A 16,878-nucleotide genomic window follows, 5' to 3' on the forward strand; every position below is an offset into this window, starting at 1 on the left:
TACCCAGAATCACCTGCAACACTGTTTTGGCATTGTGATCTCAACCCAGAATTCCAATGGGCAGGGGAGACTGCGGGAACTATGGGATAGCTACGGGATAGCTACCCACAGTGCAGCGCTCCAGAAATCGACGCTAGCCTCGATACATGGACGCACACTGCCGAATTAATGTGCTTAGTGTGGCCGTGTGCACTGGACTTTATACAATCTGTTTTACAAAACCTGTTTATGTAAAATCGGAATAATCCCATAGTGTAGACACACCCTGTGCCTGGAAGTCAACATAGCAATGAAACAGCCTTGCAGCCATGAACTTGTGTTGGCTAGCACTGGCCAGCTGCTGGTGTCTAGTTGCTGTGCAGACATATCCAGTGTTACACCTGGGTCCTGGGCTAATTTCCTCCTGTGGGCAGATCCACCATTTCACTCTTCTTCTGAGGAAATATTGTACAGGGTCCTCTAGAGCCATAGGTCTTGCAATTAACCTCTCTCAGATCCATTATTTCAAGTAATCTGCGGATTCAGGTAGCTGTCACTGCATCAATTAGGCTAACTTTCAAGTATTTCTTCGCAACAATGAGGACTAAATGTAATTTTTCTCAAAATGAATGGTGAGAGTCTGGTGTAATCACACGACTCCAGGAGCTAGTATCTTAGGCCTGGGCCTATAATATTTATGCCTTAATCTGGCGTAGGCTGAAGTTGGAAGTTAAGTCTTCATCAAAAAAAGTTATAACGTATTTTAAAAACTTGGCAAAACCAAGCAGTGTAGTAAAACAATTCTAGCCATTCCTTTCCTGCGAAAGCCAAACTGATACAGCTCTCCCTAGGCTGGTTTACCCAGAAATGAGAAGTTGATTTCAAATTAAATAACTTCCTGGTCTTTGTCTCTCCTTTAGTTTAGCCTCTTTCATACAGGAAAGGTGTACTAATTCAGATAAAAGCATGACTTCTGATTTTAATGTAAAGAAATACTCCATTAAAATAGGCTTGACTCTCTTCTGTGTCTTGCTTTTTAACAGAATATTTGAATTCAGAAAGATTATTGGAAACCGGGAAAAATGCCAGAAACTGGTTTCAAGAGATTATCCAGTGTTCATTGACAAGGTATTCAATAGCAAAAAATGTAACTAACTAAAATTATGTTCACATATTATGTATGAGTGAAGTGAAATGAAGTCTTTAGTAAGCTCTCTGTACTAGAGAGGAAAGAAATTAGGTTTGGTGCAATATGAATTGTAGGTTTTATTGATATTGTGGCTCAACCTAATGTCAGTACAGCATGTGTTACTGATTTGGGATCAGAGTTCAGGGCATGATCTTGGGCCAACAGAGTGGCAGAAGGAATGTGGTAAGCATTTGCAGGGGGAGTATGTAGTTTGCTTCTCTCGCTAGTAGTTCCTCTGCCTGACTGAGGAGTTGCATTGAAAGATTCCAGAGGGATACACCCAGTTGTCCTTTGGTGAAAAGACCACTGAAATATTCAATAAAGGGGTAAATATATAGGGGAGTTTGTAGAGGTGGTTGGAAATTATAGGATTCCACGGGGAAAAAGAAGAAAGCGTACTTTGCATGTAACTAGATATGTAGCCAGTTAGTATTATTAAAGAAACACTTATTATGGTAGTGCCCAAAAGCTCCAGTGAGGATTTAAAGACCCATTGTGCTGGGTGTGACACAGACACATATAAGGGACAATCCTGTCCCTGAGATTATAAAATCCAAAAGGTATAAACAAAGGGCTGGGAGGGAGAAGTAGCTTACAAGCAAATGAAAATGGTGACTGGCATGGTTCTGTAAACCAAATATTTTGGTATTTTTCACTGAGAATAGAAGTAGCATGAGGGGAATATCAGGACTCAGTAAGGAAGAAAGGAGTGGGAAGGTGAGAAGTTGTTACAATTAGTCATCTGTCTGTCCATCAGCAGCAGACAGGTTTTACATCATTGCAGCCCTGCGTTGTAAGAAGGGATTTAAAAGGGTAGAGCAATAGCTGTACAGATTTCATTTTGAAGTTTTTTTTCCATCCTTTGGGGTGGCATGGGAGAAAACACGGGTATGTCCTATCTTAAAGAATTGTTAAAAAGTTTAACCAAACAAATTTTAAACAAACAAAAAAAACTCCTAACCCTTGTTTAAACTTTAATTGCATTAAAAACTGAATTTTGTTATAACTGAGCTGGTTTTTATTTAAGTGAGTAGGCTCATGGTAGACTTTTTTTTAATGCTTATGTAATGTGATGATTGAAATTATACTTTCAAAACTGTATGTGGATTTTTGTGCTCAAATTTGATTCCAGCCTAGGAACCCATATATTAATGTTCAGCCTTCGGTGCATATAATGTATGCTGTTCATACACACTTTTAACTTTCAGCTCTCTCCATAGGTTGAGGAGCAATCAGACTGTAAAATACTTGATGGGCACTTCATTTCCCCTTTGATTCACTACGTTCCCAATATCCTGCCAACTGAATCCATCATAGCAAGGTAAGGGAAAGGAAGTAACAGTTTTGGTTCTGAAACTAGCTCTGTAGAAAAATCAAAGAAATCTATATTATAAAAATTACTAATACTACATTCTTTATTACAGCTACAGTCAGAATGCTCAGTTTTGTTTAAAAATGGTTCAGACTGTGATCTCTGTTGAAAAATATTTAGATGTTTTAAATTAGAATGAAAATACAGGTAGTTCATTTGTTGGTTCCATCCTTGGATGAATGGTTTATTTTCTAGATGAGCTTATTCTAAACTGGAGATGGCCCCAGCAAAACATGACGTGTTATGTGAAAGAGGTGGTTTAATTCTGAAAATGGAAATGTAATCCCATTAGGAAAGTTTTACATGTTCACTTACTAAAGTTTTAATTAATGGAACATCTATAACTGTATTTTGATAACTAGCTTTGAGGCAGGAAAGCCAGAGAATTCTCATATGACTATGATCTGTTCTTAACCTACCTCCTTTGTAAAAGGGGGGAAATAATTCACATATGAGCAAAAGTACTAACAAACTGCCTTGACTTGGATTTACTAGTCTTTGTCAGTCTGCCACAACATCAAATAAGGTTTTGAGGTTGATTTCTTCCTTTTTTAAAAATACTTGTTTTGTTTTGTTTTGTTTGTGAGATATACAGCTCGCATCGCATGTCCAAGATGGAGAAATTCAATTCCCTTGCAAATATGAATTTTTGTAAAGGCCAGCAGTTTATCCAAGAAAATAGTTTCTCAGTTCTGTGTATTCCTAAGAAACACTCCATGTTTACTAACTTATTCCACTTCTTATCAGAATTCAACCATATATATATGCACATGCTAACTTCAGTGTAGCTCATACATTGAATTTGGCCTCGTACTAGTAGTACAAAGTACTAGTATCCTTGAGGAAGTCTTGTTGCACTTACACTCTCAAGCAGTTGGGTGGTGGTGCTATGCTATTGTTCTCACCAGGTTTTCCACTGAGCCTTGCTTTGGAGGTAGGGTGGGGAGCATCATTTTTTATTGGCTTCTAGCTAGCAGAGCTAGACTTCTTGCTAGCAGAAATCTTAAGCTTTAAAGCTTTGCTTTGGACATAAAAATTTACCTCAATCTAGGAGGCCTTGGTGTCATGACATCAACACCTGAGACCAGTCAATACATTTTTTTGTTTTGTTACAGTTTACCTTCTCTGAAGACATTGTTCAAAAAATGCTCAGTAGGCTTCTTTTACTCCCTTTTGTTGGGTATAAAGGGAGTCACTACTTACAATTCCTGGCCTAACTGATACCACAGTTGAAAATGCAGTTTACTAATAGTTTCCACATACTGTTATGCAGTGGTTAGACAAGTTATAGGTGCTATTAAAAATCCAAAATGCATTAGGTAAGATAAAGACAAGTTGATTTTCTTTCAAGCTCATAACATCAAATTAAATCCATTAATAAAAGTTTATTTTGAGCTTTAAGTACCCTTCATGTGTGAAAAGCAGCACTGTCGTAAACTTTGTGTGCTTTTCAAATATGGATAGTTTAGCTAGTTGTGTGTGAATGTTTTTGCATAAAGAAGCAAGTTTTATTGCAACAGGACACCCCCTTGTGGTGAAATACCAATAGCTCAACAGAAGTGGTTTGCTTGTGTGGGTTACAGCTGGCCTGAGAAAAGCTTGGTGTGGGGTAAGGGAGAGAGTAACTGAAGAAACAGTGATTTTTTTTTTTCCGGGGGTGGGGGTGGGGGGCGGGGGCGGAGAGAAGGGAAGAAGAGGAAACTGTTTTTTTTTTATATTTATATAGAAATACTTGTTAGCTGTATTTTTTTTTTAACCTAATCTCAGTTCCCATGTCTCTATTCAGTAAAGTTTAGATTACAATAATGAAGTAGTAATCTCATTTAAAGCGTGACCCTTCAGCTCATAACTCCTTTTCTTCTTGGAGCTTGTGACCTTCTGAAGGTGAAAACTTTTGAATGTGTTCTTAATTTCATTCATGGAAAAAATTATATTGCTAAACTAATAGCAGTTTGCCTGAGCATGTAACCAAACTCTGTTTTCGGAGTGTAGTTTGGTGGTTTAACTTGCTTGAGGGTGAATATCTTGCTGTGTTACCTTGTATATTAAATAGTGTGCTTTTGATAGGTTTCAATTCATAATACCCAAGAGATGGAACAGCAAATACAAACCTGTATGCATTCATCTAGCGGGTACTGGAGATCATGTAAGTCTATAAAACTTTAATTTCTCATTAATGCTTTTAAGTTTAACAGTAATCTTTTAACTGTATTCTTGTTGAAATATTTCCTCTTTAGTACTACTGGAGAAGACGCACACTAATGGCCCGTCCAATGCTCAAAGAGGCTTGCATGGCTTCTCTATTGTTAGAAAACCCTTACTATATCCTTTTGTTGAAAACAGAATGTTTTAACATGTCTCAAAATGCTAACCAAGGGGAGGAAGATAGAATAACATTTATTTTATCAAGTATCAGAAGGGTAGCCATGTTAGCCTGGATCTGTAAAAAGCAACAAAGAGTCCTATGGCACCTTATAGACTGACAGATGTATTGGCGCATAAGCTTTTGTGGGTGAATACGTCATGCGTCTGACAAACTGGATATTCACCCACGGAAGCTTATGCTCCAGTACATTTGTTAATCTATAAGGTGCCACAGAACTCTTTTTGTTGATTATTTTATCCAAATGGTACAGGTTGCATAGATGAGTGGTGTTCAACCAGCGGTATACAGAGGTCTTCCTGGGGAACATCAACTCATCTAGATATTTGCCTAGTGTTACACTAGGCTACATAAAAAGCACAAGTAAAATCAGTATAAATTAAAATTTCATACTGTCATAAACACATAGCTAAGAGTTAATGTTTCTTTTACCTGTAAAGGGTTAACAAAGGGAACCAAATACCTGACCAGAGGACCAATCAGGAAACAAGATTTTTCAAATCTCAAGGGAGGGAAGTTTTGGGTGTGTGTTCTTTGTCTTGTCTCTGTTGCTCTCTAGTCTCTGAGGGGACCACTCTATCTCCAGGCTTTCTAATCTTCTGTTTCCAAGTTGTGAGTACAAAGGTAGAAAGACAATAGGCTTATATTGCTTTTTTTTGGTATTTACAAGTGTGTAGTTTGCTGGAATGTTTTAAATTGTATTTCTTTTTGGATAAGGCTGTTTGTCCTATCGTCCCAAAAAAGTGTTTGCTTCTCATGCCTTCACTTGTTGAATACAAACTGTTGGTACTACAAATCCCTTTGATAATGTTCACCTGGCTTATCTCTAACATTTTAGGCATTTTTTTCTATCTGTTGACAAAAGCTACCAGCCTGAATCCATCCTTCTGTCCAGTGTTGGGTAACTGCCCCAAATACCTACACCAGGCTTCACTCAGAAGAATCAGACTATATCACTTCCTTTTTTTCCCCTTTACTACTTATTACATTAGCACGCTGTCCTAAATTATGAATGACTTCATCACAATTTACACTTGATTTTATTTTGGACCAATAAAACAGTGTAATTGGGTAATAATTTAATTTACAGAATTGAATTCATCATTGTACTGCTGACATAAGTGATTTTTAATTTTAGTGTCAATTTTAAAATGGAAGACTTAAAATAAAAAGTTATGTAGTGATGCCTAAAAAATGAATATATTTACATTTATTTTCTTTAACTTGAGTCTTTACATGGCTGCAGAAAACCTAAGGACCAAATGTAAGTATTAAGATTACTTCTCACAGTACAATTCTAATACTCTGTCCTCCTGACTCAAAATGTATCCCAAGTATAGTGATATTTTGGCTCAAGAGGGCTATAGCCTTCTGTAACTTAGAGACATGATGCTGAAAACGTATTTACAATAAACTGTTTTTCTCCAAGCACAGTGCTATAGTTGTTCTGTAAGCCACACTCTATTCACTTAAGTGTTCAGCACATGGAGTAATTGCACCGTTGAGCCCCAATATGCAAACAAATACTAGACTTTTGGTCACTGTGAGAGTTGAAACTGAATAGCTTGCAATTTTTCTTCTTTTTCTTTAAATTTGTTTAATGCATTGTAGGAGACACTACACGGATTTCTCAGTGCAGTGACAAACTTCCCACTTTATAATTTCAGTCTTACAGTGGCACTGATGATTGCTCCCAAAGCTGATTTACTGATTGCTCTTCACATGTTGTGTGCAATTTTTCAGTGATGTAAAACAGGTAAATAAGGAAAAAAAGTTGTTTCTGCCAATGACATCTTTTATACATAGCACTGTATCACTTAGTTTTATTTGATTTAAAATAAAAAGGACTATTGTTCCTTCACAGCACAGAAGATTTCTGCTCATGAGTTTCCAGTGCTTGCAGCTCCTCAGTTATTTGAAGATACAATGTTCTTAATTCTACGCTTGTAGTTTAGAGGGTGCTTATTTCTAGTCTTCATTTAAGCCTGGATCACAAAAAATTGTAAGAAAAAGAAACACACACACATCATGTGGGCCTTGAATGTAGAAAGATACTGAAGACTTTGAACTCACTCCTTCTCTTATTGAATTCAATAGAAATTCAGCCATTGGCTTCACTGGGGGTATGTCCAGGCTCTGTTTAAAAGGAGACTGATTAAATGAAGACTGTGCACATCTGATATTGAAAAATAAAATATTTCTTTTTTCTTTTCTGGTGAGGAAAGAAGATCAAGTTTAAAAAATGTCTCGGACCTGTTTGTGATGGGAGGAGCTCTTGTTTTAGAATCAGCAGTTCTTTTGCACTGGCTAGAGAGAGAGGGCTATGGACCTCTAGGGATGACTGGAATATCCATGGGAGGACATGTAAGCCTTTATATTTACTGTTAGAAATTTGTTTTATCTTTTTTTTTTATTTGTTGGCATTATATATGTACATTAATAACTAGGGAAACCTAACAGTTTACAGTGTTCATGGGCTGATTATTTTAAAATGAACAAGTTTAGAATAACGAGCAACATAACTTGATATTTAGGCATGACATGCCATTATTGAGGATATGCAGATGTATTCTCACTGTATATATACCATAAAACTCTCTTACAGATGAATGTTTAGCTTGTAGCAGTGTAATTCTCAGTAACTTCTATTGTCATGCCGCTTAATCTGTTAATATAACTATTTAAATTTTGACAGACTGTAGGGCTCAGATCGTGTGCGTGAACAGTCCTCATCCTCAAAGGAAACCTGTACAAACCTTTCAAAAGAATGAGCTTGGGAACTTAAATTTGTAATTCTGCTAGACACTAAAAATCATTGACTGAATACAATTACTGGATTTATAGCTTATTACAACAATCTATAACCCACTAACAATTCCCAAGCTGCTTTCCTCCTCTTCCCTTTCCTCCCTATGACTGGAGGGACGTTAATGGACCACTTCACCTTGAAAGGTCCTTTTGAAATGTGTTAACTACTTATGCTAAACAATCTGTTCCATCTTGTGTTTAGCTGTGACATTCTGTGTAAAACCATGTCTATACTACAAGATTATATTGCTCTAACTTAAGTCAGCATAAAGCTACCACAGTTATTAAATCACTTGTGTGTGTGCACTTGTCACCTTTTGTTGGCTGTGCACGTCCTCACCAGGAGCATTTGTATTGATTGTATTGTCAATGTGGGGCATTGTGGGATGGCTCCTAGAGGCCAGTAACAGTCTGTGTAAGCAATGGAGTGTCTAAACTGACATTGCCTTGACCTAATCACATTGGCTGTGACTGTATGCCACTCAGGGAGGTGTTGTTACTAAATCAGCCTGGAAGGGCACCTACATCGGTGGGAGCCAAATTTACATGAGAACACTTTCCTAGCTAGGCTTATGCAAGGCAGCTTGCATTGATTTAATTGTATAGTGTAGTCCAGACCTAAGTTTTCCCAGACCTGAAGAAGAGCTGTGTAATCTCGACTCTCTCACCAATAGAAGTTGGTGCAGTAAAAGATATTACCTTACCTACCTTGTCTTTCTGAGTTTGTAAACTCTTTGGGGTAGGGACCATATTTTTATTCTGTGTCTGTATAGCACCTGATACAGTGGGGCCCTGGTTCATGCTGAAGGCTCCCAGGCACCATAAGTTCTTATGTAGTGTTCTTCATCCTTAGAAAGCACTTTAAAAAGGAAGGTAAGCATCGTTATCTCTATTTTAAAGGTTGGGGAAACCGAGGACAGGGATGGAATCCATACTCTCTGGACTCCCAGACTATGACCCTGACCACTTTACTATGTTGCTTCTTTTATTAATGAAGATGCACGTAATAGTTCTCCGTATTAAACGTGTGGGGTGGATAAGTACTTTTTTCTGATATCCTCATAGTCTGGCAGTATGCCCAAGAGTATTAAATTAAAGCACAGCTTTGCAAAACCATGCAACTAGTGTGGGGAAAGCATTTTTCTGATCCTCCTCTGTGCTGCATCTATGCTCCAGAATATAGTGATGAATAGAATTTACCACATTGTGCACTTTGATAATTCTGAGGTGAGGGGGAATTATCTGGACTCTCCAGGAGATGAAAATAGAAGTCCATTTACATACTCAGTTCTCTTCTTAATCTTACTGTTTGTGGCATGCAGATTCCCTAAATATATTTCAAAAGCTGCAGAATTTTTAATAGTCCTATTTGTGACTCACCTTCAAATTGTTTGTTTTGAAGTATGTTTAGAAGGTTGTTGAGAGGCCTTGAGGAGATGATGATAAATGAAGTTCTCATGGAAGAATCCTGATTCATTTTGCATCAGGATGAGTGTTCTAAAAATGACTAAAGAGAAATTTTGTTGAAATGTCTTATTAAAATATACAGTAGGTCATCTGATATCAAAGTGTGTTTTTGTTTAATAGATGGCTTCACTAGCAGTGACAAACTGGCCTAAACCATTGCCATTGGTTCCCTGTCTTTCCTGGTCCACAGCTTCTGGTGTCTTTACCACGGTAACTACATTATTTTTAGTTATGTTAATATTCTAGAATATGAACAGATGTGAAATCTCAAAGGTTTGAGTTGGGCAAACTAACATTAACGGAGATATTTTTTTCAAAGGCACAAATGGGAGTTGGTTGCCCAACTGTCCTCTGAGCCTTCAAAATCTCCCCCATAATGATGCTTTTGGATAGAGCCTAATTATAGAAGCTGCCTTTTGTCTCATGCAAGAAATAATGGATTTAAACTGTTTAGAGTTTTTAAAATGTGTAAATTTACAGAAAATATATCTAATTCTATAGTATATTTAAAATTAATATGTTTAGGCCCAATATTTTTATATCCTAGTAGAGCAACACAGTAGAATATGATTTAACGAACTTGCTGCTTTTGATGAGAACCCTGAAATTTCACTGGGAAAGGGTTGTGGTTTTTTAATTATTCCTCTTCCTGGGTACTCTAGGTTTCTGACTGGTTAAGGAAATTCTTACTTGATGTCTTAAAACAGTTTCTCAAACTGTCACCACCATTGAGAACATGTCTTCACCACCCCTTCTTGAATCACAACAGTTTTTCCCTTCCACATAAATTTAAAAGTTCCTCACTTTCACAGCACTCCATTAACTTTACTTTCTAATCTTATAATCCTTCTCACTCATTAAACTCTGTCTAAACATCTCTCCTTATTAATTCCCTTTGTCTCTTTAATTAACTTTTGATTTTACTTTCTTGTACGCTGCCGATTGTCCCTACACTAATATTTTAATTAATATTTGCCAAGTACCTTATCTTCCTGAAAACCATATATGGAACAGTCTTCCTGGAGTACTTGTCCATATATATTCCACTGGTGCACCTATACCCCCTACACTCAAGTTTGGATTCTTTGTGCATCAGTGTCCTTTGGGGCCATGCTTGCACCCTGAATCTCCTTCTATCTTCCACCTAAGGATATAAAGAGTGTTACGGCCTGAACTGTTCCTCAGTTCATTCTTGCTGTGCGTGGCTATGAATCAGAACTTAGGGTATATCTACACTTGTAGTTTTTGCACTGTAAGTTTTACCAGCAATAGGGAACCGGTAAAAGTAAAGCGCTCGTTTGTGAACTCACTCAGTTCCTCAGGCATCAGAGACTTTACACTAGCAGCACTCCCATCGCTGATGAGAGCAGCACTGTAGGGCAGCTATCCCACAGTGCAGTTCTCTCGATAGGTCTTGTGGGAAAGGGTGGGGTAAGCGGAGGGCATTTTCAGTGTCCCATGATACACTGTTTCTTGTCCCAGCAGCCCTATTACTTCCTTCCTTGTTTCTTTCGTGGCATTTTTAAAAACCCCTTGTTGTCTGGCTGCTCTCTCTCCGCCACATCTACAAGCAGGAATGAATCCTGCACTGCTGTCCACTACTCTGATAGCTGTCACTTGCACATCGCGCTTGACAGTGCAGCTGTTCTAAACTTGCAAAGAGAGCTGCAGTCAGAGATGCCTGATGAGCTGCCTGAAATTGATGAAATAAGTAAACATTCGATTGCTTTTGGCATTAACTGAGGAGCTGTGCACTGTGGAACGGTGTTTTGGGGCTATGAAAACTAGCTCGGAGTGGTGGGATCGTATCGTTATGCATGTCTGGGATGATGACCAGTGGCTTCAAAACTTTCGGATTCAGAGAGCCACCTTCATGGAACTGGGAGCTGAACTTTCCCCAGACCTGCATCGCAAGGACACCAGACTAAGAGTTGCAATCACTGTAGAGAAGCGTGTTGCAATCACATTGTGGAAGCTGGTGACTCCAGACAGCTACCAGTCGGTTGTGAACCAGTTTGGAGTGGGGAAATCAACCATTGGTGCTGTGGTAACTCAAGTGTGCAAGGTCATTCATCGCATCCTACTGCACAAGACTGTGACTCTTGGTAATGTGCGTGACATTTTGGATGTCTTTGCAGAAATGGGCTTCCTTAACTGTGGTGGTGCGATAGAGGCAACGCACATCCCTATTGTTGCTCCAGCCTGCCTTAGCACTAAGTATAGAATTTGTAAGGGGACTTCTCCATGGTTTTGCAGGCAGTAGTGGATAACCGTGGGCATTTCATTGATATTAATGCTGGATATGGTCTGAAAAGGTGCATGACTCATGTATCTTTAAAAACACTGGCCTGTACAGAAAGCTGTAAGCGGAGACTTTCTTTCTAGACCAGCAGATCAGTATTGGGGAAGTGGAAATGCCCGTTGTGATTCTGGGAGACCCAGCTTACCCGTTGATGCCATGCTCATGAAGCCATACACTGGAAACCTAGATGTGAGTAAGGAACATTTCAACAACAGGCTAAGTAGGTGCAGAATGGCTGTCGAATGTGCATTTGGCTGTTTAAAAGCTCACTGGAGATGTTTGTACAGTAGACTGGAAATGATTGAGTACAGTATTCCAGTGGTTATTGAAGCATGCTGTACTTTATGTAACATTTGTGAGGGGACGGGCGAAAGGTTTACTCATACATGGAGTGTGGAGGCTGAATGCCTGGCGGCTGAATTTCAGCAGCCAGGTACTAAGAGTATTAGAGGGGCACAACGTCTGGCAGTTAGGATCCGGGATGCCTTGAGGGAAAAGTTTGCAAATGAAAATCATGAAACTTTGCTGCTATGCTTGGGAAAGGAAGTGTTAACAGCATGTGCTGTGCCACATGGCGGTTCTTGTAGCTGTGATTACATGTATAGATATGTGAACACAAATAAAGCTTGCTTCTTTTTTTAAAGAAGTGACCTTTTATTTTAAAAATAGAGAAAACACCACATGCACATATCAGTCCTGAGTGGTGGTGGGGAACAAGGGGGGGTGGAGTGGGGTGGGGGACTTCTATACCTTTTTTTTTTTTTTAAATTCCTTTTATTTTAAAAACAGGGGAAAGACCCATATACCTCACAGCTGTGTATAACTCAGCTGTCGTTTGACAAGCTGTCTGTGGGTGTGGATTGTTAAGGAATGGAAAAATTTGCAGCAAGCCTATAAGAATATGTAGAGGGAGTTTGAGGAGTACATGGGAAAGAATTCTGCACTTGCTGCAATGGGGAGGCGGGCACGAATCAGGTCACTCTGCAGTGTAATGAGAGAATGCAACATGTCTGTCTGATGCTCCAGAATGTGGATTAGCCTCTCTGTGACTTCCCTATGGAAAGCATTGTTCTCTTTTCAGTCTTAGTTCTCTCCCTCTTTCCGCTTTGTCATGGTTTCTGTCCATTTATTTTTATCCTGTGTCTCCGCTTGGGAGTGCTGAATGATCTGACGAAACATATCTGCCTAGTGCATCTTGGCCGCTTTCTTATACGTCGAAGACTATCTGCTACAATGCGGGGGTGGGTCTTCCACAGTCTTTTCTGGAGAGACAAAAGCAACACATTGCTGTGAAACATACATACAGGAATCACTCTGTAAACAAGACACCACTGGTAAGAAATCACTGTCTTGGTGACAAAAGTCAAGCATCCATGGTGCACAAGAACCCAGCAATGGTGAGGGAATGCAGGGTTAGAGGGTTTATTGCCTACACTCATTCTGAAAAAGGCTAGCATGATAGCAGTGCCACCAGCACACAAACACAGCCACCTTTGTACTTTTCTGTGCCCTGAACCTGCTTCATGCATTGTTAAAGCAAAGCAACTTACCAGAGCTCTGCTCTCCTGCCTCTGCCTCAGCAGACAGTGGCTGTTTACACTGTTTGGACACCTCCAGAGTGGAGAAGGGGTCCTGAGCGTACACAGCAACGGGTTCCATAGCTTTCTCAGCTTCCACGTCTTCATCTATGACCTCCTCCTCCTGGCTAGGGCCACTTTCCACTGCCTCCGGACATGAAGAAGTATCCACTGGGCTCTTTGCAATGGAGGTGAGGTCACCGCTTAGGATTGCATCCAACTCACTGTAAAAACAGCAGCTTGTGGGTGCAGACCAACGGTTTGCCTCCCTCATCTTGTTGTATGCACTCCTCAGCCCCTTCACCTTCGCTCTGCACTGCAGGGTGTCCCTGCCATGTCCCTTCTCCTGCATGCTGCGTGCAATCTGCTGGTAGGTATTGAAATTCCTATGGCTGGAATGGCGCTGGCACTGCACAGCCTCCTCTCCCCAAACACTGATCAAGTCCTGTAGCTTGGCATTGCACCAAGCAGGGGATTGTTTGGTACGTGGAGCAGCCATGGTCACCCGAGCAGATGAGTACTCACAACAGGAAATGGAGTTTCAAACTTCCCAGGCTTGCAGGGGAAGGGGCGAATGTCCCTTTACCTGGCATCAGAGCAGCAGAGATCCTGGCCAAAGTGGTCTCTTTTGGAACTGTGGTATATCCTCCTGATGCCAAAAGGTGATTATACAGGTAGAATATATCTTCACTTTAACAATAGCGCAAAAAGAACAGCGGAAAGAGCTGTATGCCTCTCATGAAGGTGGTTTTCTTTTTGCGGTGAAACTCAGAAGTTTCACTGCAAAAAGTAATTAACAAGTGTAGATGCTCCTGCGGTTTTAAATGGTAAGTGTAGACATACCTTTACAATGTCCATACTTTTCCTTTGTGTGGTCTGTTCACTGATTTGTAAATAGATAAGTACTTAACAGTTAGTCATTAGGATTAGGTTTAGTTTTTTTGTTAATGTTTCTTTTCAGAAGAGGAAACTCTTCTTTGTCCCTTGACACTTCCCTTTACTGGGTCTAGTCTTTAGGACTGAATACAAATCTCCAGGCTTTAAGGCTTTAATGCCCCTTAATGAAGGACACAGATGATGCTCATTGTGTCTAGGTAAGAGCTACATACCAGACAGGTACGCCATTTGTTAATTGTTCTCAAAGGGCAAGGTAGTCTCACCTGAAACTTTCTTCTGGAGAGGTCAGGGCACCTCTTCAGATGGAGTGTCTGGGACTGAAAATTATGAGTAGTGCTCCTGAAAGTGCACCTGCTGGCTCCTGTGCTTGCATATGTTAAACTGGCATGTCTCACTAGTCCTTCTCAGCTGGATAAAACCTCAGAGGTTATGGGGAGAAAGGAGCACCAAGGGTTTTCAGGAGAAAAGATCTGGGTCTCTCTTTCACTGGGTCCTACCTCTAAGTCAGAAATCACACTGGTTACCTTTGGAAAAGGTAGTTCTAGGTGTGAAAAGGGATCCTCTGACATCTACTTGGATATTAGTCGCCATGCCTCAGTACTGGCTTCTTCAGTTAGTCAGAAATCACCTGGTTACCGATGCCTTGGCTGTGGTGCACCATGATACACATCTTTGGTACCAGTGCCTTCCGTTTGCTTGCCTACAATCTTAGCTTACTTGAGACTGAATCCTTATGTCAATGGACCTTGTGGTTTTTTTGGTACCAGACTTGCCCCTCTAGCATCTCCTCTAGTCCTGGCTGCCACCTCTACTTCAGTACTAAGCACATCAACAGTGCTCATTAGCATGCAGTGTGAATTTGCTCCTAGCACTCCAGGTGAGACTGCTACACCCTTATAAGAGAAGCACTTCTCCACTAGCTCAGATAATGGCAGGAAGGAGTCACCAATAAATTTACTGGTGTCTAAGTATTCTGATCCATATGCCTAAGAGAGAGTGTCTAAGGCTCATTTTTATTAGCCCAGGCATAGGAGCTCTCAGCAGGATACTGTCTCATGGACCTCTGCTTCATATACACATCAGTACCCCCTGAACTCATTGGGCATAATGCGGATTACAACTGGCCAGAAGACTAGCTTCTGCATCCCAGCCCAGAACTAGATCTTCTTCCACTGCAAGACACAAGGGAGCATTAATCAGCTCCAGTTGTGCTGACTGACCAAGATGATCAGTGTTCTGATGAAAATTTGCAAGTGGATGATCATTCCATCCCAGAACCTCTCTTCTCGTTATTTCCTGATGAAGCTGTGGTATCTCCAGTGTCTACCTCAGACTCCCTTATGACTTCAAAACTTTCCAGTGCTTGCTGCGCAGGATGGCAGATCCACTGGAATTTCCAGTGGAAGTTGTCAGGAGAAGTCTCCCAAGTTCCTGGACATCTTACACACCTTCATGCCTGGAACTCTTGCAGTGCCCATGAATGGAGAGACCATTTGAGTCCAACAGATTGCTTTAGCAGAACCCCAACTTACCTAGCTCTGACAGAGAGCAGATTGCTGCTACCAGGTGCTTTTCATCAGGCTTTGAACTATTTTATATGCACCCTGTACATGGGTTGTTGGTTGCAGCAGTGCCTGATGAGAAAACCAGACACTGTGGTCAACAGAAATCTATACCCTGAGAGAAAGAATGCTATAACTTTTTATTTTTTTGGTTGTAAAATTTATTCATCAAGTCCAGCAAATGAGAATCCCCAGTTATCAGGCCTTATTGGCAAAATATGATTACTTGAACTGGGAATCAAACTTCAAATTTGCTGACAAAATTCCACAGGAGAACAGAGGTCTGGAAATCTGTGGTTGTGTGTTTTTTTTCTTTTTAAATAGAACTGGAAGGGACCTTGGAAGTCATTGAGTCCAGTCCCCTGCCTTCACTAGCAGGACCAAGTACTGATTTTGCCCCAGATCCGTAAATGACCCCCTCAACGATTGGACTCACAATGCTGGGTTTAGCAGGCTAATGCTCAAACCACTGAGCTATCCCTCCCCCCGTTGTAGAGGAACAACTTGTAGCACACATCTCCAAGTGGCTGGTCGATGCTGCGTACGTGACGTCCAGTTCCATGGCCTCTTTGATTCCCCTGATAAGATCCTCTTGGCTTCAGTTGTCTGGAATCCCTAAAGGGGATGCGTGTAAAAGTAGAGGCTGTACTGTTTGAAAGGTGCAAATGCTTCAGTGCAAAGACTAATGAGCCTTTTCATTCTCAAAAGGACTCTTGAGTGATGCTGAGATCTCTAGGAGTTTGTGCTCTTTTATCAAAAAGAAAGCAATTTAGGCCTTAATCCTGTCAAAGTCAATTCTATTATGCACAGTATAGACAGTCTGAACTTCCTTCAAAATGCCAGCGCTCCCAAAGGAGAGAATCTTCTACCTCTACTACATTTTTCCCACCAAGCTCTGTCTTCATCAAGGCAGCAAATATGACTTCTTGGTCAGGAGAAAAGAGTAACCTGTACTGGATCCCTTTTCCACCCTTCCCCCCCATCCTCCTTTTGGGAAATGTTAATTTTATTTTTGTGGGGCCTAGTACACCATCACCACAGACTTCTGAGCTCTAAAAACTGTAGAGATGAGATACTCCATCCAATCTCAAACCCTCTCTATCCAATTTCCCCAGCACTTTCTCAGGGACCCCGCTCATGAGTATGCTACTTTAAGAAGTTCAGTCACTTCTGAATCTTGGAGCAGTGGACGATGGGCAAGGGGGATTTATTTCCATTATTTTATAATTTCTAAGAAAAAGGGAGCAGGCAGGCACTCTATTCTGGACTTCTGAGACCGCTGAACACCTTTGCATGCAGGCTGAAGTTCAGGTTGGTAACTCTGGCCTCAGCAATTCCAACC

The 16,878-nt window shown here is 40.4% G+C and overlaps 1 protein-coding gene across 5 annotated transcripts in view; it reads left to right on the forward strand.

Moving 5' to 3' along the window:
- The window catches only part of ABHD18 (abhydrolase domain containing 18), a 53,589-nt gene that overhangs the window by 23,653 nt on the left and 13,058 nt on the right, over positions 1–16,878 (forward strand). Inside the window, exons 3-9 of one of the 5 annotated variants that reach the window (XM_032806034.2) lie at positions 1,023–1,107; positions 2,389–2,489; positions 4,608–4,686; positions 4,778–4,862; positions 6,160–6,187; positions 7,149–7,287; positions 9,319–9,408. In XM_032806034.2, coding sequence (XP_032661925.1) covers positions 1,023–1,107; positions 2,389–2,489; positions 4,608–4,686; positions 4,778–4,862; positions 6,160–6,187; positions 7,149–7,287; positions 9,319–9,408 — 607 coding nt within the window. Of the gene's footprint in view, positions 1–1,022; positions 1,108–2,388; positions 2,490–4,607; positions 4,687–4,777; positions 4,863–6,145; positions 6,188–6,534; positions 6,680–6,787; positions 7,288–9,318; positions 9,409–16,878 lie in introns of those variants that run through there. The other 4 variants (XM_075066272.1, XM_075066271.1, XM_032806038.2 and 1 more) reach the window with 4 other exon arrangements.

Source organism: Chelonoidis abingdonii, chromosome 5 (genome assembly GCF_003597395.2).
Source record: "Chelonoidis abingdonii isolate Lonesome George chromosome 5, CheloAbing_2.0, whole genome shotgun sequence".
Lineage (NCBI taxonomy): Eukaryota > Metazoa > Chordata > Testudines > Testudinidae > Chelonoidis > Chelonoidis abingdonii.